Source organism: Stegostoma tigrinum, chromosome 9 (genome assembly GCF_030684315.1).
Source record: "Stegostoma tigrinum isolate sSteTig4 chromosome 9, sSteTig4.hap1, whole genome shotgun sequence".
NCBI lineage: Eukaryota > Metazoa > Chordata > Chondrichthyes > Orectolobiformes > Stegostomatidae > Stegostoma > Stegostoma tigrinum.
In genome coordinates, this window is record NC_081362.1 from 75,773,655 (window position 1) to 75,786,008 (window position 12,354).

Below are 12,354 nucleotides of genomic sequence, written 5' to 3' on the forward strand. Positions count from 1 at the left end.
CAATCCTTAACTGGAGGTGCCTGGTCTGCAAACCTTCAACTTGATCCATTAGTTGTGGGATCACTAAGTTCCATCTATTGCATGCGGCTTACAATATTTGGCATACAAGTGGTCCTGTGTTGTAACTATCAAGGACAACTAGGGATAGGCAGTAAAGTCTGGCCAACCAGCAATGCCCACATTCTACGAATGAATAAATAAATGAATCAATGAAACTTCACCAGGGTGGCACCTCAGTTTTCAGTTTGTGTTCTGCATTCCATCCTGCATTCTTCTTTGATCCAGAGTTGATCCCTAGCTTGGTAACAATGGTAGAACAGGCAACATGCTGGGTTGTGAGCTTACAGACTGTGGTTTTAAACAGTTATAGTGTTACTGATAGCCCACAGTGTCTCATGATGCCCAGTCTTAAGCTGCTGCTTCTGTTCAAAGTCTATTCCATTCTGCAGAATGGTAGTGCCGCACAACATAGTGGAGTATTGCCTCAATGTGAAGTAGGGACTTAAATCTCCGCAAGAGGTGGGCAGTGGTCACTCCTATCAATGTGGTCATGGACAGATGCATCATCTGCATGGAGACTGGTGAGGATGAGTTCAAGTATATCTTTCCCTTTTGTTGGTTCCTCACCACTTGCTGCAGATCCAGTCTAGCAGCTATGTACTTTAGGGACTGAGCCAGCTTACTCAGTAGTGCTGCTATTTGTGGTGAACACGGAAGACCTCACCCAAAATATCTTTTTTTAACTTCAAAAATATATTTTAGTCATAAAAATATCTTTATATATAAACAGAGTCACTGAAGCAGTTCGGTTCTGACAGTAGCAAATGAAGAAACAAGCAAACGTTGGTGTATGACTGTATCCGCCAAACAAATCAAAGGCATCTCTTACTTGTACAATACTATATTTATATACATTTGAGGCACTGGGTCCAAGAACTGAACGGATCCCCATTTAACCTCAGCAGAAAAACCTCAGACTGTGGTCTTTCCCCGCTGCGCCTTGGTGGAAGCTGTCCCAAGCTGCAGTGCATCATGTAGTCCTGGACTTTGGAATGTGCCAGTCTGCGACACTTGGTCAAGGTCAACTCCTCGCCCTGGAAGATCAACAAGTTTCTAGCAGACCAAAGAACATCTTTCACTGGGTTGATGGCCGTCCAGGTGCAGTCAATGTTTGTCTTAGTGCGTGTTCAGTGGAACAGAGTCCTGCATCAAGGAGCTACATGCAGAGAACCTTGACAAAAACCACTGCACCTTTCTTCAGAGAGAGTAGGAACTGCAGATGCTGGAGAATCTGAGACAATAAGGTGTACAGCTGGATGAACAAGGTCTGAAGAAGGGCCTAGACCCAAAACGTCAGCTTTCCTGTTCTTCTGATGCTGCTTGGCCTGCTGTGTTCATCCAGCTTGTTATCTCAGCATCTTTCTCGAGGCTGCCTTTGCAAAGGCACATTTCTCAAGGAGACGTATTTCAGCCTGTACCCTTGTGGTCGTTTTGAGGGTAGCGTGCGGTGGTGCAGACAGTCCGAGCATACACAAAGAATTTCATAGGATCTCCCTTCTCACCATCAGTCTTGGCGCTTGTTGGGAAGTTCTGCCAAATGACTTTGACAGTCTTCTCAGCGAATAACTCAGCAGGATCCAGCCTCTTATTTTCCGGCAAGGTCTCAAGGATGCTATGTGCTGACCTCTTCCGGTTGGATCTGTGGTCAAAGGTGCTTTTCTTTGCAAGTTTATCCGTGAAGGACAGATGATGTGGAACAGTCCAACTACTTGGAGCGTTCTGCAGGAATGAGGCCAGTCCCATCCTTCAGAACACCAGAGACAAGCAGAACCTCAGTACGTACCCTCCCAAACATATCCCCAGCACCTTCAAGTAATCGATGCCAAAGGTGAAAGGGATAAAGAATCAGTCAGTCCAGTTCCCAAAGAACATGGTCCTGCTCTTGCCTTGATTTACCTTGGCTCCTGAGACCAGTTTGAATTGGTCACAAGCGGATCTGAGCAGAATATAGTGATATCATCCACGTTCAGGGAGGGTCTGAGCTGCAGGCCTCCACTGCTGGAATAGTTCCCCCCCATCCCCCTTCAGGCTCGCATCCTTCCTGATGGATTCAGTAAAAGGGTCCAGACAACACACAAACAAGGCAGGATAGAGTTGACAGCCCTGCGTGACCCCAGATCTATTTGGGAAGCTTTCTGATTCCCACCCATTAATTGAGGCTACACTAATGATGTTGGCGTAGAACAATCCGATCCAATTGTGGATTCCCTCCACAAAGCCTATTTCAGAGAGCACATTCCAAATGTAGGCATGTGGTATCCTGTCAAAGGCCTTCTTCTGGTCCAGGCTGCTGAGACATGCTTCCAGCCCCCTCTTCTGCACGTAGATGGTCATATCCCTGAGGAGCACAAGGCTCTCAGAGATTGCCCGACCTGGTACAGTGCAGGTTTGGCCGGGTAAATCACTGATCCCAGGTTGGTGATGAGCATAGACAGGATTTTGGAATCTGCATTCTACAGTGAAATTGGTTGCCAATTTCTAATTTTCTCTCTCTTCCCTCTTTTGCTCGTAGGTGAGAGTGATGATACCTTTCCTCGTGGATTCACATATCCTACCTTCTAGAAACACACTGTTTCACACTTCCAGCAGGTCTTGACCCATCAAGTCCCACAGAGCTGAACACAACTCCGCTGGTAAGCTGAGATAATGAAAACTGCAGATGCTGGAGAATCCAAGATAACAAAGTGTGGACCTGGATGAACACAGCAGGCCAAGCAGCATCTTAGGAGCATAAAAGCTGACGTTTTGGGCCTAGAACCTTCATCAGAAAAATGGTGAAGGGTCTAGGCCCAAAACGTCAGCTTTTAAGCTCCTGAGATGCTGCTTGGCCTGCTGTGTTCATCCAGCCCCCCACTTTGTTTTCGCAGCTGGTAAGCTGTCGTTTCTATGAGTTTTATTCTTTCCTAATGCCTCGAGAATCTTGGTCAGCTCAACCAGAGATAACAGATTGTCCAGCCATTCCCACGTGCTGTCGTCTAAGACCTCCATGATAGAGGACAGGAATGACAAGGAAGCCGCACACTCTTTGGGCTTCATATCATAAAGTCTGGCATAAAAGGATTTGTTGATCTTCAGGATGTCAGGCTCCGGTGACATTACTGAATCATTTTCTCCCTCTTAGTTTAGTGAGCTAGAGCTCTTCCTGTGCAACTTCTGGAAGAAGAAATATAAGCTCATCTCATCCTGCTCCATGGAGCGGATCCTGGATCAGAAAATTATCTTGGCCTCACTGGCAAAGAATAAGGCTTGCTGGATCGTCAACTCTTGGAGATCCTCTGTGATATTGACCCCACCCCCCCACCCCCGCCGCCCCCGCCATTATCTGCAGCAGGAGTTGGTTCTGTGTGTTTTTCTGGAGTTTGGACAGTTTCCCCTGTCTCTGTCTCCCTTTCACCTGCTGAACATCTTTGAGGATAAAGAACTTTTTGTTACTTCCTTTGACTGTTTCCCACCGGTCCAATGAGAACTGGAAGAAGGCTCCACGGTTCTCCAAATTGTGTAATCCCTCAATCTTTTCTGGGTTTAACAGTTTTTCACTCACCTTCACATTCCCTTCACAACCAACATGCTGGTTATCCTGTAGGTGACTGTCAGCCAGCAGGAGGCAGTGGTCAGCGAAGAATACCAGCTTGACATTGATGGATCGGACGAAGAATGTGTGGGACACAAATACGAAAATCTATTCCCCAACCAGAGTACTTTCTATGCCCACAGTGTGTCCTCTAACTGGGACTGATGCTATATCTTTCAGAATTCCTTCCCCTTTCCCCCTTTTTGTTGCTGTCGCTGCCAAATTCTTAAGCAGAGTTTAATGCTTTTGCCAATACAGTTAAACAGGGCATCTGTCATCTTGGCAATGAGCCAGGGAACTACAGACTGAAAGCAGGTAATGATTGAGTGACTTCTATTATTGCTAGAACCAGATGATATTTCTCAATGATAGCTGATTTGCATCCAGGCAATTGCAAAATTCATCAGCACTTCCCTTGGAAAGATTTAATCTCCTTTCCCATGTGGGATCAAGCTAATTCAGTTATCTCTGTCACTGATTCTCTGGATGACAAATGTGTGCAGGTGATTGCCTTTTCTTACATAGAGATGTGCCTTGCCACACTTCCACCCTTCCTCCTCCAGCTTCATCATCACTACAGTAAGGTTTCCTTATTTATGTATGATACTGGATGGAACAAAACAGATGAATAGCTCCTTTCAATGTCCACTACCCTGTTGTGTGCTAGTCATAGAGCGTGGAAGCAGACTCTTTGGTCTAATTCATCCATGCCGACCAGGTTTCTCAAGCTAAATTAGTTCCTCTTACCTCCAATGGGCCCATATTCCACTAAATCTTTCCTATTCATGTACCTATCCAAATATCTTAAAAATGCTGTAATTGTACCTGCATCTGTCACTTCCTCTGGAAGTTCATTCCCCATATAACCTGCCCTCCGTGTCAAAAAGCACCCTCTCAGATCCCTTTCCCTTCTCACTTTATAAATAAGCCCCATTGTTTTGGATTGCCCCACTCTTGGAAAAAGACTATTCACTTTATCTGTGCTCCTCATGATTTTAGCAACTTCTGTAAGGTTATCCCTCAACCTCCTATGCTCCAGTGGAATAAGGTCCCAGCCTATCCTTATAACTTAAATTCCCAGTAACATCCTGGTAAATACTTTCTTAATCCCCTCCAATTTACTGGTACCCTTCCTATAGCAGGGTGACCAAAATTGAACACGGTGGCCTCACCAATGTCCTGTACAACCTCAACATGACGTCCCCACTCTTTAAACTCAATGATCTAACCAACAAAGGCAAGCATGCTAAACACCTTCCTAACCACCCTGTCTACTTGTGATGAAACTTTTAAAGAATTATGTACTTGAACCCCTAGCTCTCACTATTCGACAACACTACTCAGGGCCCTACCACTAACTGTATTACCAAAATGCAACATCTCCCATTTATCCAAATTAAACTCTGTCTGCCACACCTCAGCCCACTGGTCTAGTGTATGAAGATCTCTCGATAGTCTTAAATAATTTGCTGTTGACTATACCAACAATTTATTCTTCATAGTCTTAATTTCACTTTAATACTATTTGCCATTAAGGCAACATGAACTTGGAAACAAGTTTGTGCAAATTTGTTCTTTAGAATGTAAGATCACAAGAACTAGGAGCAGGAGTAGGCAATTTAGCCCTCTGAGTCTGCTCTGACATTTGAAATGATCATAGCTGATCTCATCTTGGCCTCAACTCCACTTTCCTGCCTGCTCTCTACAACCCTTCAACCGATTTAATCATTAAAACAAAACTGTCTATCTCCTTCTTAAATTTACTCAGTCTCCCAACATTCTCCCTCAGTCTGTGACAGTTTCACAATTATTCAAGTGAATCAATTTCTCTTCATCTGTTTTAAATTCACTACTTCTTATCCTTAAACTCTGACTTCTCATTCTGGATTGCCCCACATGTGGAAACATCCTCTTTACATCTACTCTGTCAATCACCAATAGTATCGTATATACCTAAAAAGATCTCCTCACATTCTTCTAAATTCCTGAGAGTATAGGCCAAAGCTGCTCAATGAGACAAACCCTTCAACTCTAGAATCAATCTACTGAAGCTCCTCTGAGCTGCCTCCATTGCAATTACATCTCTCCTCAAGTAAGGGGAGCAAAATTGTACAGAACACTCCAGGTGCATTCTCACATTTGAGTTGCCAAGGCAACTTTTCACTTTTATGTGCTCACTGCAGCCTGGAGTTTGGAAATGATGGTAGAAGCTCCAATTTCTTTCCATCACATGACGGACCAGGAATGACTTCCATGGTGTTAGAAACATTTACAAGTTGATACTCCATGCTTTTCACTGTATTATGAACACAGCTCATCAAGTCTTGGAGTGAACCTTGAACCCAGATGTTCTGCCTCAGGAGCAGGGACATTACCTATGGCACAACAGGCTTCCTTTGATATCCATTAAACAGACTCAGTTGAAAAAACAGATGTGCTGGAGGTGGACCGAAGATTGTGAATGCTGAGTTACAGAAACAAAGTGGTGTAAACAATTAGCACATATATTTGATCTAATACAGAATAATTTGACCTCTGAATGGAATCGCTGTTTAGTTTATATAATAAGTCTTGAAATAATAAAGGTTGGAACCTATTAAAGATGCCAAAACGTAATACCTTGCTTTGTCGTTTTGACTGCTGTATCACTTTGTGGTATCGTATTCTGGTAAAAGTCACCTAAAACAAAATGTTATTTAGAGAGGAATGAAACTGAAAAAGTGTTTGCTCAATTCACCCCAACCTACATTAGATTACAAACAAATGTACAGAGTTGAGAACTGGCACATATCTCACCATGGTGTATAAAGGCACAACAGTCCTTGGCATACAGTAATGGAGGAAATTATCCACGTGTTTGCGGAAAATAAACCATTTTGAGTTCACATGCTTACGCATCTGAAAATGGATATGGAAAAATTAATACTTTTTAAAAAGTCTTTGCAAGCTTATTGAACCAAAAATTGGATAAATTGCTGCATGTTAATGAGTATTATAAATTACAGCATGAAGACAAAGATCAATTGTTCACAACAGACATGAAGGCAGAAGTATTTACTGAACTTAATCTAATTTTGCTGGAAAAATGCAAATATTATTTTCTCAAGAGAACGAGATTGAGATGGTTGGCACCATACAATCAGTAGAAAACTCAAGACCATTGAAAATTATGAGCTTTGAACCAAAATTGGATTTAAATGGATTTCTATTGGTGTCTTTGTAGTTACATTGCAAATTAATTGGATATTTTCTACTGACATACATTGAACAGGACAGCATTTGAAATAATGTAACTTAGATTTTGTCAACATCAATGGCTACCCAAATTATTTTGATAATCTCTAGGGTAGTAAATGAACAATGAAAACTCAAATAGCTACAGCACAGATGGGAAGCAATTTGGCTTGTTAGGTCTATGTTAACTCTCTGCAACAACTGCTCATTTAGTCCTACTTCCTCACGTTTTCCTCATGGTCCCACCAATTATTTTGTCTTCAAATAACTGTCCAATTTTCTTTTGAAATCAGCATTTGAATATGCCTTCGCCACATTCAAGCAGTGCAATCCAATTCTTAATTACTTATAGCATTAAAAATTCCTCTGTGAATACTGTAGCTGCATTAAGTCGTTCCATTTAAAAAGTCAGAAATTTCAAAATAGATCTCGAGAATTTCAGGATAGATTGAGATGGTGAAATACTAAAAAATGTCAGACAATTTTGAGGGCTCCATTCCAGCTATTAACTGGATGTCATCAGTATCTTACCTCAAGCATTTACTTTCATTTGCTACAGCCACTGAACACTAGTGGGAAAGTGTGTACCATTTACGAGATAAGAGCATCGTCATGACATCATGGAAGGCCGGGGTTGACCACAAGCTTGTCCATCTTGAACTGTGCAGTCATGTGACTGCAGCACCTGACCACAACTTCTTAATAACACTATCCAGAACTGCTAACATCCAAACGGAGAGGACAACAGACACACAGAAACACCATCCCCTACAAATTACCCTTCTGTTAGGGATGCCCATGACTGAGTAGCACAAAATGGCCAACCGTTACCCATGGCATTGCAGCATACCACGGCTGTCAATAGTTAGACAGCTTAGGAAAATATTTGATTAATGTAGGCTTCACAAGTAGGACAATAATTGTCCTGTGGATTCAAGGTAACAGAATGTGCAGCTGTAGTTGTTTACATAGAAGACATGAGATAAGAACTTTTTGTGCTAAATTTAATTAATACATTTCTCTTTAATTATTTAATTAATCAGTTCCAATACCAATAGAAGGTTTTATTTAGGATCCTTTAAATAATCATACACATAGATGCAGAAATAGATTCACCTACGTACCAAAAATCACTGAAAGCATTGGAGGAGAAGATTCAAATAAAAATTATGAGAGCAAACCAGTCTCAGACAGTAAAAGCAGCCCTATATCAGGGAGAACTGAATCATGGTGCAAAAGCTAGCAGACATTAGAACGTGGATTAAACAAATATATTGTAAGACACCCAAGGATAAAAGATAAACACGATCAGAAAGACACGGTTCATAACTCATTAGCTAAAGAATTCTAACATTGGGCATAACTGATATTATAGCAATTAGTAAAAAATCAATGTCCTTTAGTAGCCTGTAATGAGGTTAATAAATAATATAAACTGTATAACAAAATTTAAATCTTTAAGTGACAGGCAAGTATTCAATTAATTGACAGTAAACAAAGCGCAGCTGACAAATGTACTTGAATACAGTGTCCACTTTGAGAATATGGGAGATAAGAGAGTCATCATGACATCACAGAAGGCCAGGGTTGACTACAAGCCTGTCCATCTTGAGCTGTGCAGTCATATGATCAACTTAATTGGAAATGTACATAATTAATTAATAATGATTGCTTTGTAATTTTTAAAAGCGGGATGAAACAAATTCATAAATATCTACATTTTCCTTTGTTTGGGCAGAGCTCTCTGCATTTTCAGAGGGTTTCTTCCCACCTGTGTAATTTCACTAAACTCATTGATGCTGGAATTGAACTCCTGGGTGTTGAGTGAATCATTTGGTCATTCCAGCTCAACACTTGCAAGTCACATACCATGCAGTCTTGGAAATATATCGCTGTTCCCTCACTGCCACTAGGTTAAAATCATGAAACTCCCAAATAACAGTACTGTGAAAGCAATGGCAATTAGAGACAGACAATAAGCACTTGCCTGGTCAACAATAGCCATATCTCTAACAGAAAATTACACTGGCATTCTGGCTGTTTGGTTAGAGTCCTGAGATTTGTGACCAAAGTTACTCCCATTTCAGACAGTAGTCCCATGGTAATATATTGGCCCCAGAGTATGGTTTTGAATGGATGCTACCTTTGCAGCACACAATCCATACTTTTATACTAGGTATTAGATCAGCCCAATTACGGGAGCACCACGCAGAAAGTGGCTCAGAAATTTTAAAAGCATAGCAAGACCATGTTGAGGAGAATTGCTCTTCTTGGCCTTTTGTTTGGTTTAGCATGGTAACTAGTTTATTCCTGGCTATCCTATAACTTGTAGGCTGCAGTAGTGTGCCAACTGGGTGTACCCAACTTATTAGCTGCAGTAAATGAACCCCAGTCTTCCAAGCAGCACTCAAGCTTCTATGCGTCTCTGGGCCTCATTCATATTTTGATGGTTGTGCACGGATGACAAATCTGAGACTGAACTTTGTCCTCTCATTTTTTTTTGTTGCCTGACAAAATAATGCAATAACATGTAAATGGGAAGCATTTATTCATCCAACCTCCAGAAAACAAATACATTGGAAGTTGTTCTTTTAAATACTTTGTTATATTCCAGATAGTTGATCGGTGTAGACAATTAAAATCAGGAGCTCATTGTGCAGATGAATATAAATGCTCATTCACTCCTATCAGTTGCAGTGAGAAATGTTAGCTGAAATTAGCTTTAGAAAATACAAGGCTGTGACAATATAGAATACTCTTGATGTATTATTAAATTAAAAGATTGACCCTTATTTTATGTCTTTGTAAATGTTTCTCACATACCTCCACATAGTTGTACATAGCCAGATCAGCAATAGCATGGCAATCTGGTACACGTAACCTTGAAAACTCTGGAAGACACTTACCTACAATGTATAAATATTTATAAAATTAGTTTTGTGAAGGATATTAACTTTCTGTGTTGACAAGTGAGTTGCACAACTGACAAAATAATTTGCCTGCTTGAACATGTAAGTGTGCAATTAAAAAAAAAATCATCATGCAGTGGTTCATCCAAGTTCCTAAATAATCTTCTTGTTATGTTTTAATTCATTCTTGTGACTGGGAGCGGATATTAAAACTCCTCACAATAAAAGATGTGGCATAACACAATTTTTTTTTTATAAAATAATTTAGATTGGGATACAGTCTGTTGGGGTGAAAAAGGTTAATAGTTAGGTCAGTCTTCTGAAAACCATGACTTTAAACCAATATGTGTCAGACAGCAATACTAAATAAAAACTGAATGAAGTGCAGATGCTTTAAACCAAAAACAAAAACAAACTGCTGGAAAAGTTCATCAGAATCAGTGGAGAGAAATTGTTTCGCTTGTGTAAAGTGCCAGAGGAATCACGGACGTAAGTGGGCAAGGACTTCACTCCACAGATACTGCCAAACCTGCTGAGCTTTTCCAGCAATGTGTGTTTTTGTGTCAGATAGCAGATAGATGCAGGCCTCCTGATTGCTAATGGAAGTTTGTTCATATTGTGGAGTTTACCATAAGTAGGAACATAGTAAAGCTGCAAGCTCAGCAAATGCCAGGACAGGCAAGCTTTGTCTATTTTTTTTAAAAAAAAGCTTTTGCATTCAGTTTGAAACAGATCTGACACATTGTTACAGGCAGGAGTCGAAGTGGAAGTTTGTTCAGAGCAGTTAACGGATTAAGATACGTCAGTGTGATGGTTGTAGTTGTTGAAAACTTCCAGATGACTGATTGGACCAAAAGGTCTGTTCCCATGCCATATGACTCTATGACTAGAACCATTCAGTTAGAAATTGGTCATTCAAAGCCGAAAAAGTCTAGGAATCTCAGTCGTGTGAAAGAAAAAGAATGTTTGCTTAAAACATGGGCGCTAAACAAAATTAAATCAAAATTACAGATTTAGTAGGGAAGGAAACATTCTCTGGATTTTGATTAATTATAGATGGGAATTTGTTTTCATAGTGATTGGAACCAGGTGGATCTTGTTGATTATGAGATTCTTGATTAGATTTGTTAACCTGGGCCAATCAGGAAGCCCTGGCTGACCAATATAAACAGGAAATTTAGAATCACCTCAGTTAAGGGGTCTGACTCTGAGCTGATTGGCCATACCTAGTTCACTCAGTGAAAGTAAGTAAAGGGTGGCTTGGTGACAGGATACCAGCCCTGGTGCAGTTATTTCAGTTTCTCTGGGTGTTTGACATGTATTAAACTATGTTATATGTAAATAGCCTAGCTTAGTTTGTTTTGTTTTCTTTCATAACACACTTTGTTTTACTGTTAAAACTAAATCTGGGACCTGGTGAGCTGATATATTGGTGAAAAACCACCATCTTAACTTAAAATGAAAGAACAAGATATGATCAAACCAGATTTTGTTCTGTATCTAATGTGCACACTAATAACAACATCAGCTGGGATCAAAACATGCCTCTAACATCATTAAATACTGTCACAAGTAGAAATAATGCTAAGCACTTAATGGGAGCAACAGAGGTCTTCTTCTGTGGGAGTCCATATCATTTTTCTGTGGAGGTCTAGATTCTATTCAATTCCAATCAGGTGCTTTGTTCAAAATGTTAATATATATTAAAATCATAAATATGGGAGGTGTAATTGGGAAGTTTGCAGAATGCAGTCAAATTGGCTGGACGGTTGATAGCAAAGCTGTCAACTTTGGATCAATATTGATGGTTTAGTCAAAGACAGGAAAAGCGGCCAATGGCTTCAATATGGAGAAGTGAGGTAATGCATTTTGAGGGAGAAACAAACTTAAGGAATATGCAATAAACAGGAAGGTACTGAGGTGTAGAGGAAGTGAAAGGGAGCACATGTCCACAGGCTCTTGTTGAAGGTAGTATGAACAATAGTTTAAGGTGGCAAAAAATACATATGGAATGCTATCCTTTATTGGATGTTGTACAGAATACAGAAGCAGGGATACAACAGTGCTGGTTAAGTCACAGCTGTGATTTTATGTGCACTGCATTACGGAAAAGGACACAATTGCTTTGGAAAGAGCACAGAAGATATTTACAAAAACATTGCTCATGGCTGTAATTTTCAAGCCCTAGCAAAGAGAGAATAGGCTGGGATTTTTTTTTTGAGAATAGAGGGGGCTGAGGGGTGACTTAAATGAGGTGCCTAGTTATGAGTGACCTAAACTGAGTAGGCAGCAAAAAACGTTATTGTCTCTAGCAGAGACATCAATTCCTTGGGGGAGGGACAGATGTAAGGTCATTGGTAGAATGGTTAGAGGAGACATGGGTGTCTGGAATTGACTGCCCAGTATGATGACTGAGGAGGAAATCCTAATTTTGAAGAAGTGATAATAGGAACTGCAGATGCTGGAGAATCCAAGATAATAAAATGTGAGGCTGGATGAACACAGCAGGCCCAGCAGCATCTCAGGAGCACAAAAGCTGACGTTTCGGGCCTAGACCCTTCATCAGAGAGGGGGATGGGG

The 12,354-nt window shown here is 40.7% G+C and overlaps 1 protein-coding gene across 2 annotated transcripts in view; it reads right to left on the reverse strand.

The window, feature by feature from the left end:
• Positions 1–12,354, reverse strand: part of LOC125454876 (kynurenine 3-monooxygenase) — a 71,533-nt gene that overhangs the window by 10,335 nt on the left and 48,844 nt on the right. For both annotated transcript variants that reach the window (XM_059648641.1, XM_059648640.1), the window contains exons 12-14: positions 9,689–9,771; positions 6,428–6,529; positions 6,251–6,310 (exon numbers count right to left, since the gene is read on the reverse strand). In XM_059648641.1, coding sequence (XP_059504624.1) covers positions 6,251–6,310; positions 6,428–6,529; positions 9,689–9,771 — 245 coding nt within the window. The remainder of the gene's footprint in view (positions 1–6,250; positions 6,311–6,427; positions 6,530–9,688; positions 9,772–12,354) is intronic.